The sequence below is a fragment of the Crocodylus porosus genome, unplaced genomic scaffold (assembly GCF_001723895.1).
Source record: "Crocodylus porosus isolate Cpor-Errol unplaced genomic scaffold, CroPor_comp1, whole genome shotgun sequence".
Taxonomy (NCBI): Eukaryota; Metazoa; Chordata; order Crocodylia; family Crocodylidae; genus Crocodylus; species Crocodylus porosus.
Window position 1 is genome coordinate 139156289 of NW_017728931.1, and position 15991 is coordinate 139172279.

General features: G+C 42.7%; 1 protein-coding gene across 1 annotated transcript in view; it reads left to right on the top strand.

Moving 5' to 3' along the window:
* Nucleotides 1–10188: 10188 nt before the first annotated feature.
* MKLN1 (muskelin 1) overlaps nt 10189–15991 on the top strand; it is a 103167-nt gene continuing 97364 nt past the window's right edge. The window contains exons 1-2 of the mRNA XM_019543763.1: nt 10189–10273; nt 14223–14418. Coding sequence (XP_019399308.1) covers nt 14337–14418 — 82 coding nt within the window. The 5' untranslated portion in view covers nt 10189–10273; nt 14223–14336. The remainder of the gene's footprint in view (nt 10274–14222; nt 14419–15991) is intronic.

A 15991-nucleotide genomic window follows, 5' to 3' on the forward strand; every position in this document is an offset into this window, starting at 1 on the left:
TGTCAGGAGCACAGCGAGGGCAAGAGGGGCTGGGGCTGTTCTTGCTAGAGGTCACTAATGTTAAGTGGTGGAAATATAATTATTGTTTAACCATTTAACTATTTACATCCCTAACTGGGGGGGTGGGGCAGAGAGGTGGCAATTTGCATGATGTGTCTTGGAGCAGTGTATGCCCACGTGGTACGTGGTTGGGGAGCATGTGACCCCCAGCCACTCAGAAATTGGGCAGCCCCACTTCAGCACGTGCCAGTATGTCCTGTTTTCTTATGAAGTCTGCTTGCTCGGTGCCTACAGCATGACTTCACTGCATGGGTTTGTTTTACCTGGATCCTTTAGGGCTTGAGGAGTATGGCAGCTCTTTAGCTCTTTTGCAAACTCCTTGGGGAATCGCCACAGCAAAAGTATCTGTAAATCTTCTTAGCCAGCAGCCACTGCAGTCCAAAAAATGGCCAATTCAGTTTTCTGCTTTCAGTGACATTGGGAATCCGCAGCCCCTGTGCAAAGGGGGCGCAGAATCGAAACACCGGCTTTGTAGCAGGTGTGTGTCTAGCTTTTTCGGGGTTAGCCACTGAGTCCAGGCGTCTGTCTTGTGCTCTTCCATTTTACAGTGTTCCCCCTTTGAGGTCGGATGGCCTCTGCTCTCAGATGGTGAATGAATGCGTAGAAGTGGCAGGGCTGGTTTTGAAGTTGTGCAGAGGATGGCTATCTAAGCTATCTTGTAGCTTGTGTAGTCTGCACCTCTTGATGTGCAAGCCTTTCTAATTAAGTTGGTCTGTCTTCTACTGTGCACATATGCTGAATCCAGAGGATTCAGCTAAAATCTGTCTCCTTCCCATGGCTTTGTTTTTTATTTTAATGCCAAATCTAGATTCTTCACTGCAAGCTTGGGAGCTGAACTTTTGAATATGTGTGAAAGGTTTTATCTTAACCTTAGCATCAGGCTTGAAACCCTTTAAACTTCCTCAAGACAGTTTCAAATCCTAGTGAAGTTGATTCATCCCTTCACCTTTCCGAGGTAAAACTGTACAATAAGTAACTTTTGGCATTGGATCTTTGCAGAATCAAATTTAAGTTTTCTCTGTTGCTTAGGCACTGTAAAATCACATGGGACTTGGTGCTCTTGCACACAGCTTTCTACTTTTAGCTTGCCCTGTGCCACCTCCTTCAGCTTGCCCTCCATCCTTTCCATGCCTGAAGCAGTTAGTTTGCTTCAGTAGTGCTGTATCTGTAGTTGAAGGTGCTTAGGGATCTTTGACATGCAAATATACCAAATTTGCTTTTACTAGAAAGGGCTTTTATTGGAACCTGGCACTGAGAAGGCTTTGCAGAGAGCCCATAGTCTCTTGGGGGGGAAATGCCATGTCTTCAGCTTGCATCATGCCCAGGTTTTGCATATAACCCAGGTGCAATGGCTTGGTGCATTCTTTTATCCTTAATTACTAATTAACATCTTATGGCTTGACTTGGCGTATTGTTGTATTGCTTAATTGTTAAAATAGCTGAAAAATGCAAACTACAAGCTTTTTGTTTGTCTCCTCGGCATGCATTTCTCTTAGAGGCATTTATGCAGCATTTTTGTTGGCAAAAACCCTTACTTGACTTTTTTTTCTTTCTAAATTGGAATTGTGTATTGCAGTAACATCTAAAGGTCCTACCAGAATCCTGTTATGTTAAATGCTAGAAAATGCACAGTAAGAACCAGTCCCTGTCCTGAAAAGATTACAGTTGTTACCAAACAAACCAACCAGTTGATTAACCTGCTGTGATGTGACATTGGCTTGGTATAGGTATTAGGGAGTTGCAGCAAAAAGACAAGGCTGGATAGTGGTGAAGGATGAACCGTCTCTGGATGGGGTCATTCTAAATCAAGATTAAGGCATGTCTACAGGGCAGTTCTAGCAAGAACTAACATTGCAGCTACTTGTGCTGTACCTCCTTTGCAAATAGATTCAAAACAGCCTTTCTGGCAACTTTAGGAAGCAGCTAGAAAACAACAAAATGTTGACCCCTTTCACGCTGTACATAGAGGGAGGTCTATACCCAGTAGGCAGTTGAAAGGAGTAGCTCACGCTCTGCAAGTCTCCCTGTAGCCTGGAAGCCCCCCTTCACTCCCCATAGATAATTAAATGACTGAGTCTTATTTGATGTATATAATATGCATTTGGTTCCCATGTTGTAAACCAAACTTTGCATGTTGTAGAAGATAACTTCCTTTGTCAAATCAGAGGTAAAGTGGTAGTCTTCAGGAGGAACTGCAAGTATGGCCCAGCCTGTCGCAGATGGGATTCAAATGCACTGCTAATGTGTGACTTGAAGCCGAACTAGAGCAGTCTTCTGGATGTGAAAAGACTCTCTTGGAGGGAACCTGTGTGGTTCAAGGGCTCTTCACCTAGATTAGGGTGGTTGGACCTGACTCTTTCTGTTTGGGTAGATTTCTTTAAAAGCAGTACTTCCTAATACTGCTGGGTTTTTTGGTTTCAACTGTGTTGGTCTAAGGACATGGTACGTCCTAATATGCATTCCAAGTTACCTTGGATATAAGTGGGAACAATATAATTTCGGGTGCCAAGTTAAATTGCTCTCCAGCTCTGATTTACCTTTTTTAAGGCTATAATGTTCTCCCTCCCCATATTCTCTAAAGCCTTTGCTTTAACACTTAGTCATTCTCACTTTTCTCCCCCCACCTTGTTTCTACAGTATTTGATACTGAAGCTTGAAAGACCTGCCATAGTCCAAAGTATCACATTTGGCAAATATGAGAAAACTCACGTTTGTAATTTAAAGAAGTTTAAAGTCTTCGGTGGAATGAATGAAGAAAATATGACAGACCTCTTATCCAGGTAAGAGATGCTTTCATCAAATATGTCAGTGTAAATCAGAGGCTAGACCAAAGCTAGACCAAAATGCACTTATTTTCCTTTGGTCCCAAATGGACTCACAGCTAACTGTGCAATAAAGCCTGCAAGTAGCTGCTCATGGGGTTCCAGGCCCTATGAAAATGACTGTAATAAGATAAAGGGCAGAGTATACATCCCAAAACTTGCTTCGGGAGACCTTCTGTACTTGCTGTACCCCCAAAGGATCTGTGAAGAGTGAACTCCTGGGAGCTTTGGAGGAGCTGGGAGCATGGTTTAAAATTCATCGTCTGAGATTTCTTTTTTCTGCCTGTTTTTAAGATGCAACCCACATTTGGTCTCCACTCATGGAAGGCTTTAGCGTAGCTCTGTAGCAGTATGAATAATAAATGTTTTAGTCTGCTTTGGTACAGAAGCACCATTACAACTGTACAGGTCTGAATTAGTTACCCGCTTTACTCTTTGATGGACAGATCAAAGGGCAGAATACAAAACTAAATTCTTTCTTTTGTTGTAATCTGTTTCTGTGGCCCAGTGATGCACGTTCAATGGAATATAGCCATTTGGCAATTTTAGGTTTTTATTTAGAGCTTCTGAATGCTCGTTGAAATACGTTTTTGACAAGAAATGAGCAATCTCTTGCTTCATTTGAAAAGGACTCAGAAAAATGTTTAGGGTGTAGAGTGTAGCCAGTGTTGATTTGGAGGCTAGAAGGAAGAAGGCCCCTGGTGAGCATTGCTAATCTGTTGAATTGGTATATGTCTGTTGGCTCACTTTCTCAGTTACCCATCCCAGTGTGACAAATCTAGCGTAGATATCGTGCAAAACCATGCAGAGACTTGTAGCCTCTTGGGGGCTGGAAACCAAAGTAACTCTAGGTATGCCAATTTAGCAAATTTTAAATTGGTGCCACTTCAGTGCTAGAGTGGGGGGATTTGATGCAAGAGAAGTGATGAAATACTGTGTCTTCTTACATACCGCACACACCTTGTTTTGTGAAGGTAGAACACAGAAAAAGATTTTTCCAGACTCTTTCCTGTCGTAGCCTCGGCTCTCCATGGCTAAATGCTGACTGCATGCAGACGGGATAGAGTCCCATCGTTAGCATCATTCACCTTCCTACTGCAGTAGCATGGCTACGGATTTAACCTTTGTCACAGCTGCTGCCGAATTTGGCAGTGGCTGCAACAAGGGTTAAACCTGCCGCTGTGCAACTGTAGTAGGAGGATGAATTATGTTGATCATGGGACTCTACCCCACCCTTTGCATGCGTCTTGGAAGAGAGCAGAGCCCCCTGGAGCCGTTTTCAGCATCCCCATGCCTCCATTTTGTTGCAGAAATCATCTTCCCTGCTGAATACGTACAGCCCAGTTTTGGAGGGCTATTTTTTTTTTGGGTAGGGAGGAAGGTGCCTGTGGTATGCAAGTAAATACGGTACTTTACTATCTGCCAGTTCATCCAACTATGTTCAGATATTCAATTTTTAATGAAAAACATGTATTTTTTGGATGCTGTTGCCTTTTTTATACTTTGATAAAACTGGATTCGGTATATTTTAAAAACTGAAACCAAAAGGTAACAGTTGGCATCTTGCATAACACTTCATCTGAGGGTCAGCAAGCCCAATTAATTCTTGTGAGGTAGTTGTAGCTCCATCTTACAAAAGGGAAGGATGAGGTTGGTTGGTTGGTTTGTTTTAGGAGAAGTTAGCTGTCTGAGTCATGCAGCGAGTTGAGCACAGAGAAGCAGAATAGCTCTTCTAACTCAGATCTGTCCTCAGACAGTTAGACAATGCTGCGTCCGAGGGAGGTAAAATGGTGGCTAGTAATCCAGGCGTTGGTCCAGCATGCATACTTGGATTTCATAATAAAATGAGACGAGCATCACATGTCAGGCATGACCTAGATTTCGTTTACTAGCTAGTTCTAAAATACGAGGTAAGATTTAGTAACCTTATTTATTTTTTCCCACAGTGGCTTAAAGAATGATTATAACAAAGAAACATTCACCTTGAAGCATAAAATTGATGAACAGATGTTCCCCTGTCGATTCATTAAGATAGGTAAATGCATTTTTTCAGCATTCTGAGTAGAAAATAATCTCCTCTTATACTGGTGCCGGTCTTGGCACTTGTGGCTACGTTGTACTCAGGCAAAGTATCCAAAATAGCTGTTCCATTTCGTGATCTCTAGGCTGGTTAGACTGGAACACAGGGAAGCCCTGTTACCAGGGAATAATAGCGTGATATTTTAAATCCTATGGACTGAAAGCACAGTACAGTGAATTGAAGAAATGCAATTGTCTTAGCCAAGTAATATTGCTGGAGGAGCTATTTATGGTCACATAATAGGCTACTGTGCAAAGCTTTTAAAAACAAAACAATAAAAACCTCATATGCTGGTAAAAAGTTTCAGCACTGATTTGCCTTGGAGATTTAAAGAAAATGGTTAGCCTTGTTCCCAAAGCTAGCAGCACGGGTGCCAAACTGCATTGGCCTTTCTTGGCCCTTCCCCACCCCCTTCTCTTGCCTCTTTTGCCTTAACCACAACTATAAAGTAAGTACGTAAGGGCAAGGGGAGTTCAGTCCCCATGATGTACTGAGTCACTCTGGTGAGCCTGCCAAGAGGTTTGCCAGTTGTACTGTGGGTTTTTTCTTTTTCATTTTGGGGTGCGAGCATGAGTCAACTGGGAAGAAGACTTGAGTTGCTTCCTCCTTTCATGTAGCTGTACCCCACAACACACCAATTATCACACCACAACACTTGGCCACTGAGCTTGGCTGAACTTCATCTAATGATACGGAGGTTGAAGACTCCAGCTTTACTAACTTTGGGAGCTATCTAGTCCCTCCGGAGTAGTTGAAGAAATACTTGTTTGGTAGTAACTCTTCTTTGGTAGGAGAACTAGAAGAGATATTTCAGAAAAAATGAAGGAATGAGGCAGTTTTTTAATTTACAAAAGTTAAGCTTCCAAAGACAATTTTGGGTGTCTTATGTCCTGCAAGTAGAGTTCCTGCTCCTGTCTCGGCATGATGTGGCTGAGACTGTCTGGATGGAGCTTCTCTTGGAGTCCATTAGCAGCTTCTAACCCCCTCCAAGATGTCCCTGCACCAAGGGAAGTGAATGTTTTGAGAGGAGGGTGGGGAAAGGTGACAGTAACTCCTGTAAAAGTAGAAAATGTCTCATTTGTCATATTCTTTTACAATTTTTCTTGGCAATGCAATCTGCAAAACTTGAGTTTGAGATAGGTAAAGTAGCAGAAGAGTAAGTAAATAAAATAAGGTTGAACACCTTGGTAAAGCCGTTTTGGCCTTACGTGTGGTTAGACTTAACTATTTTAAGTTGCAGGACCCTGTTACCTTACTTCAGCCTGTGACTGGTTAGTGGATTTGGTAGCAAATACCTTTTAATAACCAAAAGGGGTAATATTTGCTTTTAAAAGTGTGTGTGTATGAACTGAAATATAAATACGATGTCCTAGTATTGTCATGTTATAAGACACGGTGGCATCTTTAGATGTGTTGGAACGATTTAGTGATGATTTATTGGGTCATGCTTATGTAGTTTTGCTATCAATTTGGAGGCTGTGATAGCCCAGTCACAAATGCACTAAGAGTGTCTACAAATTATCCAGAATGTGTGCATTTGCAGCTGCTTGTGTACTGGATGTATCCTTTTAGGGAGTGGCCATTTTGCATTTTTTAATATTTACCACCGTATGTGCTACAGGGTGGTGTTAATAGCTATTGATATCAAACCTGAGAGTTTTTACTCTGGGCTGTCAGAGGATGCACTTGCACCTTGAGTTGTGTGGAGCAGTGCATTTGACAAAATTTAATTAAGATGAACAAAAGACTCTTCCAAATCTGTGTGTGGCGTGGGACCCTTGAATGGATGCAGTAGCTAGTATTCTGAATAGTAGAAAATGTTGACTCCAACAGTTTCAATATATCAACAAGGCTTTTCAAAGCAAGTTCAAGGCATCTCGTTCCATTTGAGATCTGTCATTCTCAGCCCCTATTTTCTGTAGTCTGCTGATGCTGAAGATCAAGGGCAAGATTCTGTTCCACCAAAGTGCCCATGTATGAACCTATTCCACCTGGATTGGGTCCCTGAAGAGCAGTGGATACACAAGGTGGATGGGTCCTCCTCCTTTTTTCATTTTTGTGTCTTAAGACTGTTATTCCCAAGCCATAAGGAAAGTAGGGGGAGGTTGGTGCCTTGGAGCCTGACTGGTTCCGGGGGGTGTGAGTTTGTAGGCCACAGCCTACCTTATTGGGTGCTGTGTTGTTCCCCCTTTTCCCCTGTTACAGTTAAGATGACGGTGTAATAAAAGTAGGTGCGTTAACTGGTTTTGGGGACTTGTGGGCTATTCCAATCCATTGCTGTCTAATGCATGGAGTAGGAACTAACCCCAGGTTTGAGACATTTTGCTACTTTGGCAACTTCAGATCAAAAATCGTTGAGCCACATTTGAGCTATCTGCGTGCAGGGTGGATTATTTTGCCATTCAGAAAACTGCTTTTTTTTAAAGATCTTTTTATGGTCAAATACACTTACAGTTGGCTTTTACTTTTTTAAAATGGAAAATTGGATGTGCACATATACTGAATGTGTGCTTTGCTGTGGCTGAAAAAGCTGAACTTGAAAGGCTACAGCGGGCTCAGCAGCATTTTTGGGCAGAGTGCTAAAAACACTTGAAACCTCAACTTGTAAGATGTTGGCATGGCGGGAGAGCCATGAGTGGCCCAATCTTCATTGTAAAGGCAAAATGCCTTCCCATGCCATGCTCCGGCATGTGTGCTGGGGGTTGCCTGCCCCTGGGCTATAGGTATCCAAAATTATGCCTTGAGCATATGCCCTTACATATACAGCACTTAGGGTCTGATTTTACCTTTCTTTCCATTCTCCCTCCCTCAGCATTTGCGCAGAGTATGTTGAGCAGGTATAGCGTGATAGGGATATCCAGCCTCAAAACACTTGAAGTTGCTTTTTTTGATACTGAGCAGTGTATCTGGTCTTTAATCTTTCTGATTACTGCTCAACATCTCTTTTGCCCTGGTAATACTTTAAATTTAGCTCTTACTTAGTTCAGTGGTAAATATAATTGATGTCACTGTTACACCATTAATTCCAACTGGAAATGAGTGCACTATGGTGGTGTTGCATGGCTTCTGTAAGAAGAAAGTAGATCGTGCTTGTGCTGTTCTGATTTGAAGCTCAGTTTTGCATCCTCTTTATTCCTCCCATCCAAAGTCTGTGCCAGGAAAAACTTGTGCATCAACTGATTAATTCAAGGACTGATAGTGACTGGAAGGGCGTAGCTAGAAGTTATGTGAAGATTACCAATACTGCAATGGGATCCTCACAAATATCAAGTAAAGATCCTCTGTTTCTGCATTTCCCACATCAGCCTTTGCACTGTGTTTATTTTTGACATCTGTTCATTAGTTCTGATTTGAGATGGGGCTGTCATTTAAACTCCCTATTTTTAGTACTGTAATTTCTTGAAACTGATCTTCTGGTATGAATTTCTTAATGTTGCAATCTCCCTACCCAATCAAGCAGTTAAAAAATAAAAAATCCAAACTACTTGGATGAGGATGTGAAGCCTCAGTGTTTTGAGCACTGGTCTTCCCAGGGGGAATTTGGCTAACACCTTGGGGTTGATGCTTTTATTCTGAAGAGTGCAATAGCAATACTTGCTGCAACTGGTGAGATGCAATTTATATCACAAAAAATGATGAAATTCTACCTTTGCTCACTAATGTGATGAATGGGACGGGAGTCCTCTTTCTCCGGTATGTCTACACCGTTCAGATAAGCACAGAAGAGGTGGTATATAGCACAGAGTCCTCTGTCTTAGCTCATACTTGTTAATGCGCTGAGTTCTGCGTACCTACAGCATTATGTTTTATGTGTATTGGATCTGCCTACAGACCTTTTGTTTTGGAGGTAGTACCTAAGATGCCTCAGATTTTATAACAAACGACTTTTTGTCACCTTGTTGCTTTTAATTTTTAAAGGAACATTTGTTAAAATTAGTCAAAATAGTTTAGGCCCTTAAGCAGTTTTGTTGTAGCTGTAAAACTAAGAAGCTCGAAAAATAAGAACATGGAATAAGGAAATAACCGGTGCAGTGCTTCACATGTCCTAAAGGGAAGTTTTTTGGGTCAATCCTTTTAAGCTTCCTCTATACTTGTGGGCTTGAGCATAGCATCATGGTTCACCTGCAGCTGCAGCAATTCTCCAAATGAGGAGTACTAGTGAGAGAGATGGTTACCATTTGTTTGGGTTGTGATGGCCCAAGAAGTACCCTAAACACTCTGTCCGATGACATTATACCTTGGGTGTTAGAAATGGGGTAGAAGAGAAGAGTAGTCTTATTCTGGGCCTTTTAAAGTAATGGCTTGTCCTTGGTGGTAAGCAAAAGAGGAAATAAAATTAACCAAATAAAACCGTATTGGTTTCATTGGTTAGAATATTGTATTCGGTGGTTTTAAAACTAGGAAAGGATGCAACTTACTCCCTGCGGTTTCCAACCTGATGCAGCAAATCCTGGAATACAAAATATCCAGTCTAACATCCTGCCCCTTAGCCAACAAACATTTCACTCCAGTGACGGATTTAGAAATAAAGGAGACCGCTGCCATAATCAAGTACTGCCCGTACTCTGCAGATATAACTCAGATCTGTGTCAGGATGTTGCCATTTGAGCTATTGTAGTTCGTTTCCACCAGTCTGAACTGTTTAAGTCTGTGGGAGCATCTTTCATTCAAAGATTTTGCTGCCTTGGGGTGTAGGCAGGCATAATGATTATATTGATATCACAGGCTACTGATTTGGGCTATTACCATGCGACTTATGCCTATGTGGTTCTGTAGCAAACGTAGCAAAACCACTGCAAAACCGTTGACCCTTCTTTTTTGGGGGTCAGGGTTTAGGATGATTTAGCAAGTATGCACTACTACAGCAACACAGAGGTAGCAGCTGCTATATGCTTAAAACAAACATTGCCCCCACTCCCTTCTAAGTAAACTGTATCTGCATCCACTCTTCCCAGTGCTAACTGTTTTCAGTAGCAGTTTAAGGATATGTATCTGGTAGAATTTCTGAACTTAAATAAAAGCAATAACCTAAAGCTTGTATATAAAGAGTTTGTTTTTATTTTTCCTAAAACTAAAATGCATTACCTTAAATTAGGTTTATAGGTCTGAAAAATAAGGCATCGAATGCTTGACGCTTTATCTTTTTCTCTCTTTCTCTTCCTCCCCCCTACCCTTGCCCCTTCCCTCCCATCCTCCTCCAGTTCCACTCTTATCATGGGGGCCTAGCTTCAATTTTAGCATCTGGTATGTTGAACTCAATGGTATTGATGATCCAGATGTGGTCCAGCCCTGTCTCAACTGGTACAGCAAGGTAGGTCTGCATTTCAGAATAATATTTGCTTGAATGTCAGGTGCCATTGTCAAACTGTGCACCATTGCTTTTCTGTTCCTTGGGTATCTGCTAGGGAATCATGGGGGAATGGAGGCGGGAATTTGGAGAAACACAAATTAATTCGTTTTAAAACTGTCTGTCTTAGTTTTTTAATGACTTTTTATTGTGAACAGCTCTGAGTTAGAGAGCTGAAGCTGCAGTTCTTAAATAATGCTGCCCCCCCCCCCTCCCATTGAGTGATATGTTTATCCTAAGTACAGTTTTTCCAGGGCTTTGTAGATCATCTTTAATTGAATAGATGTTTACATCTAAGCAGGTCGAGTCCAATGTTGTGTTTGTCCTTCACAAGTAAACTTTTCCTTACTGTATATTGTGGCATTTGCATGCTGTATAGCCGGAGGGAGATTTCTTGAGCACTTGGGCAGATGCTGTTATATTGCAAATGTTTGGAAAATGTCTGTGTCTGTGCACATGTGTTTGCAAGCTCCTTCAAAATAACTATTAACAGTCCAAGTTAAAATCTATGGAACTTCCCCTCCCAGCTGCTCCCTTTCTTTTTAGTAGGCTTTGAAAAGACCGTGCTGCAATCACTACCTGCTTAGTTCAGCCGTAAACCACGCTGCTCTCTTGGACTGCAAATGGCATTTCAGATCTTATTTTGCCTGACAGACTTTTTTTCCCTTGTCAGCTCAAAAAGAACATTTTGCCTCCAAAGTATGATCTTATTTGGCCTAGGGAGATGCATGGCTCTCTTGCTGTGGGAGAGAATAGCTTGAGGTGCTCCTAAAATCTGATTGCCCACTTCTGGGCAAGTGCCCTTACTACCAGGCCGTGGGGGTAAGCTGTGGTGTGAGTTGCCTTCACCCCTCCTCTTGGAGCTGGGCCACTGGCTGAAAATAATGGGTCCCAAAGGGGAATGAGCAAGGACGAGCCTCTCCGAAGCCCAGTAAGGAAGGAGGAAGGGAGCCCTGGGTTCGGGCCTGGTCTGAATGCTGTCTGTGGATTTATCAAACGACTCTTATTAATGCAAAATGCATAATCAGCATTGGGAGTAGGGGCCCGAATCTTTTGTCTAAGCACTTGAGGATTTAGGATGACTCATGTTTTCCAGAATGGAACCAAATCACACCCAAATGTAAATGGAGTTGACCCATCCAGGTGGTTCTGGATCACTTGTGAGCAAGAAGAAGATGTAGCCCAAATCTAATTGCCTGGGATTTTTCCAGGTCAAAGTGGAGATGCATGAGGAATCTAGTTTTCATTTGACCAACAACTGATTAAAGATTAAAACTCCCTAGATTTTGGACCTCTTCAGCTGAACTGGCTTACTCATCAACCATCCCCAGTGCCACACTGGAGACTTCCAGGCCTTTTGCAAAACAGCTTCCAACATGGGAGACAAGTAATCCCCTTTTTTATATGTATATCACGGATTCTGCAGGGCTGTAGATTGGAGCTGAAAGTGCACCAAAAAATAGCAAATGGCAAAAACAGCACTGCTAGCGGCAGCTGAAAGAGTCTGCAGTACAACTCATTAAGTGGCTGCCATGGTTAAAATGCAGCCTACCCCTGGCTACTGGGTGGGAGGAGAGGCGTTGTTGAAAGAATAACCTCAGAGCACTTACTGACCTTGCTCTGATGGACGTGTGGCTCCTGTTCTTGTTCATGGGCTTGCTAGTGAATAGTAGAACACTTTCAGATTTAAGACAACCCCCCCCAATAATTAGATTCTATATGTAGAAAATGTATAAATTTGTTATAATTTTCCATGTATAGATTCAAATTATTGGAAGGTTGCCTTTAAATTTGTCGTGGCCCCCTCCCCAAGGCTGGGGGCCAGGCGGTGTGGCTTCTGGGTTTGGGTGTGTGGGGGAGGGGCAGTCTGGCTCCCACCCTTTTCCCCTTATCTTGCCCCCTATCCACCCCCGCCACCACCCACCATTGTACCTGTGCCTCTTGGCACCTTGCCTGCCCCATGCCTGTCCTTCTTCAGTGCCTATGCCTTCCCTCCCCCCCCACTTACTGGGGTGAGGAGCCCCATCTTGGAGTTGAATAAATACAGTACTTATTTGAAGTAGACTGTATATTTGACATCATTCTTTTTTGTTAAATATTAAGAAATTAAGGGAAACCAAATCTACCACTGTTGATTGTTGCCCGTTTGAGCCCGGCTATGCATAATTAGTGCTGTTTTAAAGTACTTGGGAGTTATGGTAGGTGCTAGCCAAAGAAGGGTGGGGATGCAGTCTTTGCACAGAAGAATCTTGCAGTCTCAGGAGGCAAGCATTGTATTACAGATTGCAGGCAATGAGATGCTTAATATACTCCTGGATTTTGGCAACACGAACTTTACTGTGCTGCATTTTCTTTTTTTAAACAAAAAATTTGTTCTTGGGCACATTGCTTTTGTAAATAAAAGCAAACAAAATTAGCATCCAATGTTCCCATTAGACTGTGAGCCAAATCTAACAACATCATTAATTTATTCAATGGAGACTTAGTTTCATGACTAAAGTAAGAAAGCTTAATGCACTGCAGTCTAGTCTTTATTACAGGTAGGCGGCCGTCCTTTCATTTGCTGCTGTTTGCATTGAGTGGTTTGAACCTTAAAGCCAGGCAGCTTTTACTGTGGTACTAAGCATATTTACTTAAAAATTTTAAATGGCATGCTAGCTGTTCAAAATCATGCCCCTCTTTTCATTTGCATATCCAGCGATACTGTGAAACTCTGCCCTTTGCTGTCTTGGCAAACTCTTTTGTCATTCTGACATTTTTATTGGCTCAAGTCCTTGCTTTCTCTTCCAGTTAGCAAAATGCCTGTCACCGAATTTAATACTCCCAGCTTATTAAAAATATCTAATGTCACTGTCCCTTCCAAGTTTCCAAAATGTTTGTCAAAATTTATCTGACTCTAGGTGTTTTGAAGGAAATGATATTTATGTATAGTTAAACCAATGTTTGCTCCTAAAAAATAGGCTTATTTTAAACATCATCTCCTTTTACCTGTGTTTAAAAGAAACAGAAACGCTGGTGTATAATCATGGTCATGAAAAAAAATCTTCCCAATCCAGTTTGATCAAAGTGGGCAATGTATGTTAATGCTAAAGAATTATGGTTGTTTTTTTAAAGAGCCTATGAGATTTAGGAGCGTAACTTGAAGCTCAAGTTCTGCTTACTTTTAGCTCCTAGAAAATCCCTAACATCCGTCCCCTCTAATCTTTTTATCAAATTCATTATTATTTATTACTTTGTTTTTGAGCCTTCTAACTCTCAGTGAGACTCGGACATGTCCAGACCATGGTGTCATAAGCCTGCACAATCTGATAAGAGGTGGGCAGCGTTGATATACCTGAGAGATGAGACACAAAGTTGATATTTGAGGCGTAGTGGGATAGTTTTGGCATGTGCATTAGGAACTGCTGATATATTTACACAAGACAGCTGAGGGTTTGAGGTTGTGAATTGTCATTCTTTCTGTATCCACTTCCAAGTGGTGGTGGCTGGTGGTTGTTCCCTGCGTATGCTCCTGTTTTCATACTCCTTCCTTATGCTCCTAGAGAAGCAGTGACCCACTTACTATTCTAAAGTACCTTGTTACATAATTTGATCGTATGACACTTACATAACATTTGAGCAAAGGCTTTTTCCTGGCTTCTTTCTATGTTTTATGCAGACTTGTGCAAAGAGGCAAAATGTATCGATAACAATGTTGGAGATTTGGTACTGTCACACTGTTATCACCTCTCGTGTATTTTCATCAAACGAAATGCTGTTAACTAGCAGAAAACTCATAACATGAAATAGTAGGTGCCAGGGAAGTTTGTAGTTTCAGTGGGCGAACCCTGTAAACAGAATGAAGAATTTAACGTCTGCAGTGTAAGCAAAGGAAAAAAAATCTACCCTTCTCATAGGTTTTCTTGTGTTCCAGTAGTACCGTGAACAGGAAGCCATTCGCCTTTGTCTAAAGCACTTTCGTCAGCACAACTACACCGAGGCTTTTGAATCGCTGCAGAAGAAAACCAAGATTGCACTGGAACACCCTATGTTGACAGATCTGCATGACAAACTAGTGCTGAAGGGAGACTTTGATGCTTGTGAAGAACTGATAGAAAAAGCAGTCAATGGTAGGTGAAGCAAGGAGGTATGCTGGCTTGAATCCTGCTGAAATATCAATGTTCCCTTTTGGATATTAGAATGATGCATAATAATATTCAGCAAGTAGCTGTTAAATATTTAAAGTGCATTGCCTTATCAACCTTTTTGTTTTAAATGTAAGTGTGCTCTACGTGAGGAAGGTTAAAGTTGTCAACCTTGACATCTTCCTTATTACCATTGCTTTGGGGAACCTCAGAGGTGTACAAAATGCTTCACTAGGTTTCTGATCCAAAAAGCCGACATGGCAAAGTCAAATGTAATGCTCAGGGAACACCATAGAGAAGATGAGGTGTGTTAGGAAAGTACTAAGACAAGGCTTCAGTAAGATTATGCAATTATCCAAAAATTGTATGTTATCCATGGCTTTTGTTTTAAATTCACTTTTAAAATAGTGTGCCCCCCCCACGCCATGTGTCTTACTCCAAAAAAAAAAAAGGTTGGCAAAGAGATACTATGTGACTCTTATTCCCATGGATCCTGATTTTCCATTTCCTGTGGAAAAATATGGAAAAACATGGATTTTCTTCTTTAAAGCGGAAAATCCTTTTAAAGAAGAAAAACCTTGTAGGCTTCCACTTGCAGTCTGGCAGAGTTCCAGCCTGCAAAGGGCTGCCTGGGGCTGGGGGAGCAGGAGGAGGGTGATCGGAAGCAGGGGCACCATGTGCATCTGCTTGCACACACATCCATGTGGCTGGCAATAGAGCCAGGCAGCATGGTGGAGAGCAGCTCCCAAAACTCACTGCAGGTAAGTCCTGTGGGCCGGGGGGGGGGGGGCATAGATGATGCTGGGGGGAGATTGAGGTGGTGGTAGTGGCTTGCGCTGTGCCCGCACAGTGAGGGAGGGAGTGGGGCAGGGCTGATAGCTAGGGTTGGGGTACTGCCCAGCCCGGGCAGTGTCCTGGGTCCAGGCTTGGAGCAGGTTGTAATGCAGGACCAGGCGGGGGAGTGGGATGGAGCCATGGGCAGCTTGTCCAAGATGGAGGTGGGGAGGGGATGAGATGGGGACATGGCTCCACATTGCTGCATGTACTTGAGGGGAGAGATTGGGCCCATAGGTGACATACCAGTGGGTTATGAGGGGGCATTAACTGCCCCCCCCCAATTTCTGCACCCAGAGCGAAGCAGTCTGTCTGATGCAAGACTGACTTGAGGGGAACGCCTCTAGACCTCAGGTTGGGGAGGACTGGGTTAGAGAGCTTCTGGAGGGGCTGGACATGTTCAAGTCAGTGGGTCCAGATGCTCTCCACCCCAGGGTGTTGAGGGAGCTAGCTGGGGTTACTGCAGGGCCCTTGGGAAACTCTTTGAGAAGATCCTCAAGGAGCACATCTGTGATGGGCCGGCTTCACGGATAATGCTCAAGGGCAACCAGCATGGTTTCATTAGGGGCAGGTCATGTCAGACCAACCTGATTGCCTTTTATGATCAGGCCACAAAGGCAATGGATGCAGGTGTCGCCATGGACATAGTCTTTCTAGACTTCAGCAAGGCCTTTGACACTGTCTCGCACCCCATACTCTTTAAAAAAACTAGGCGACTGTGGCA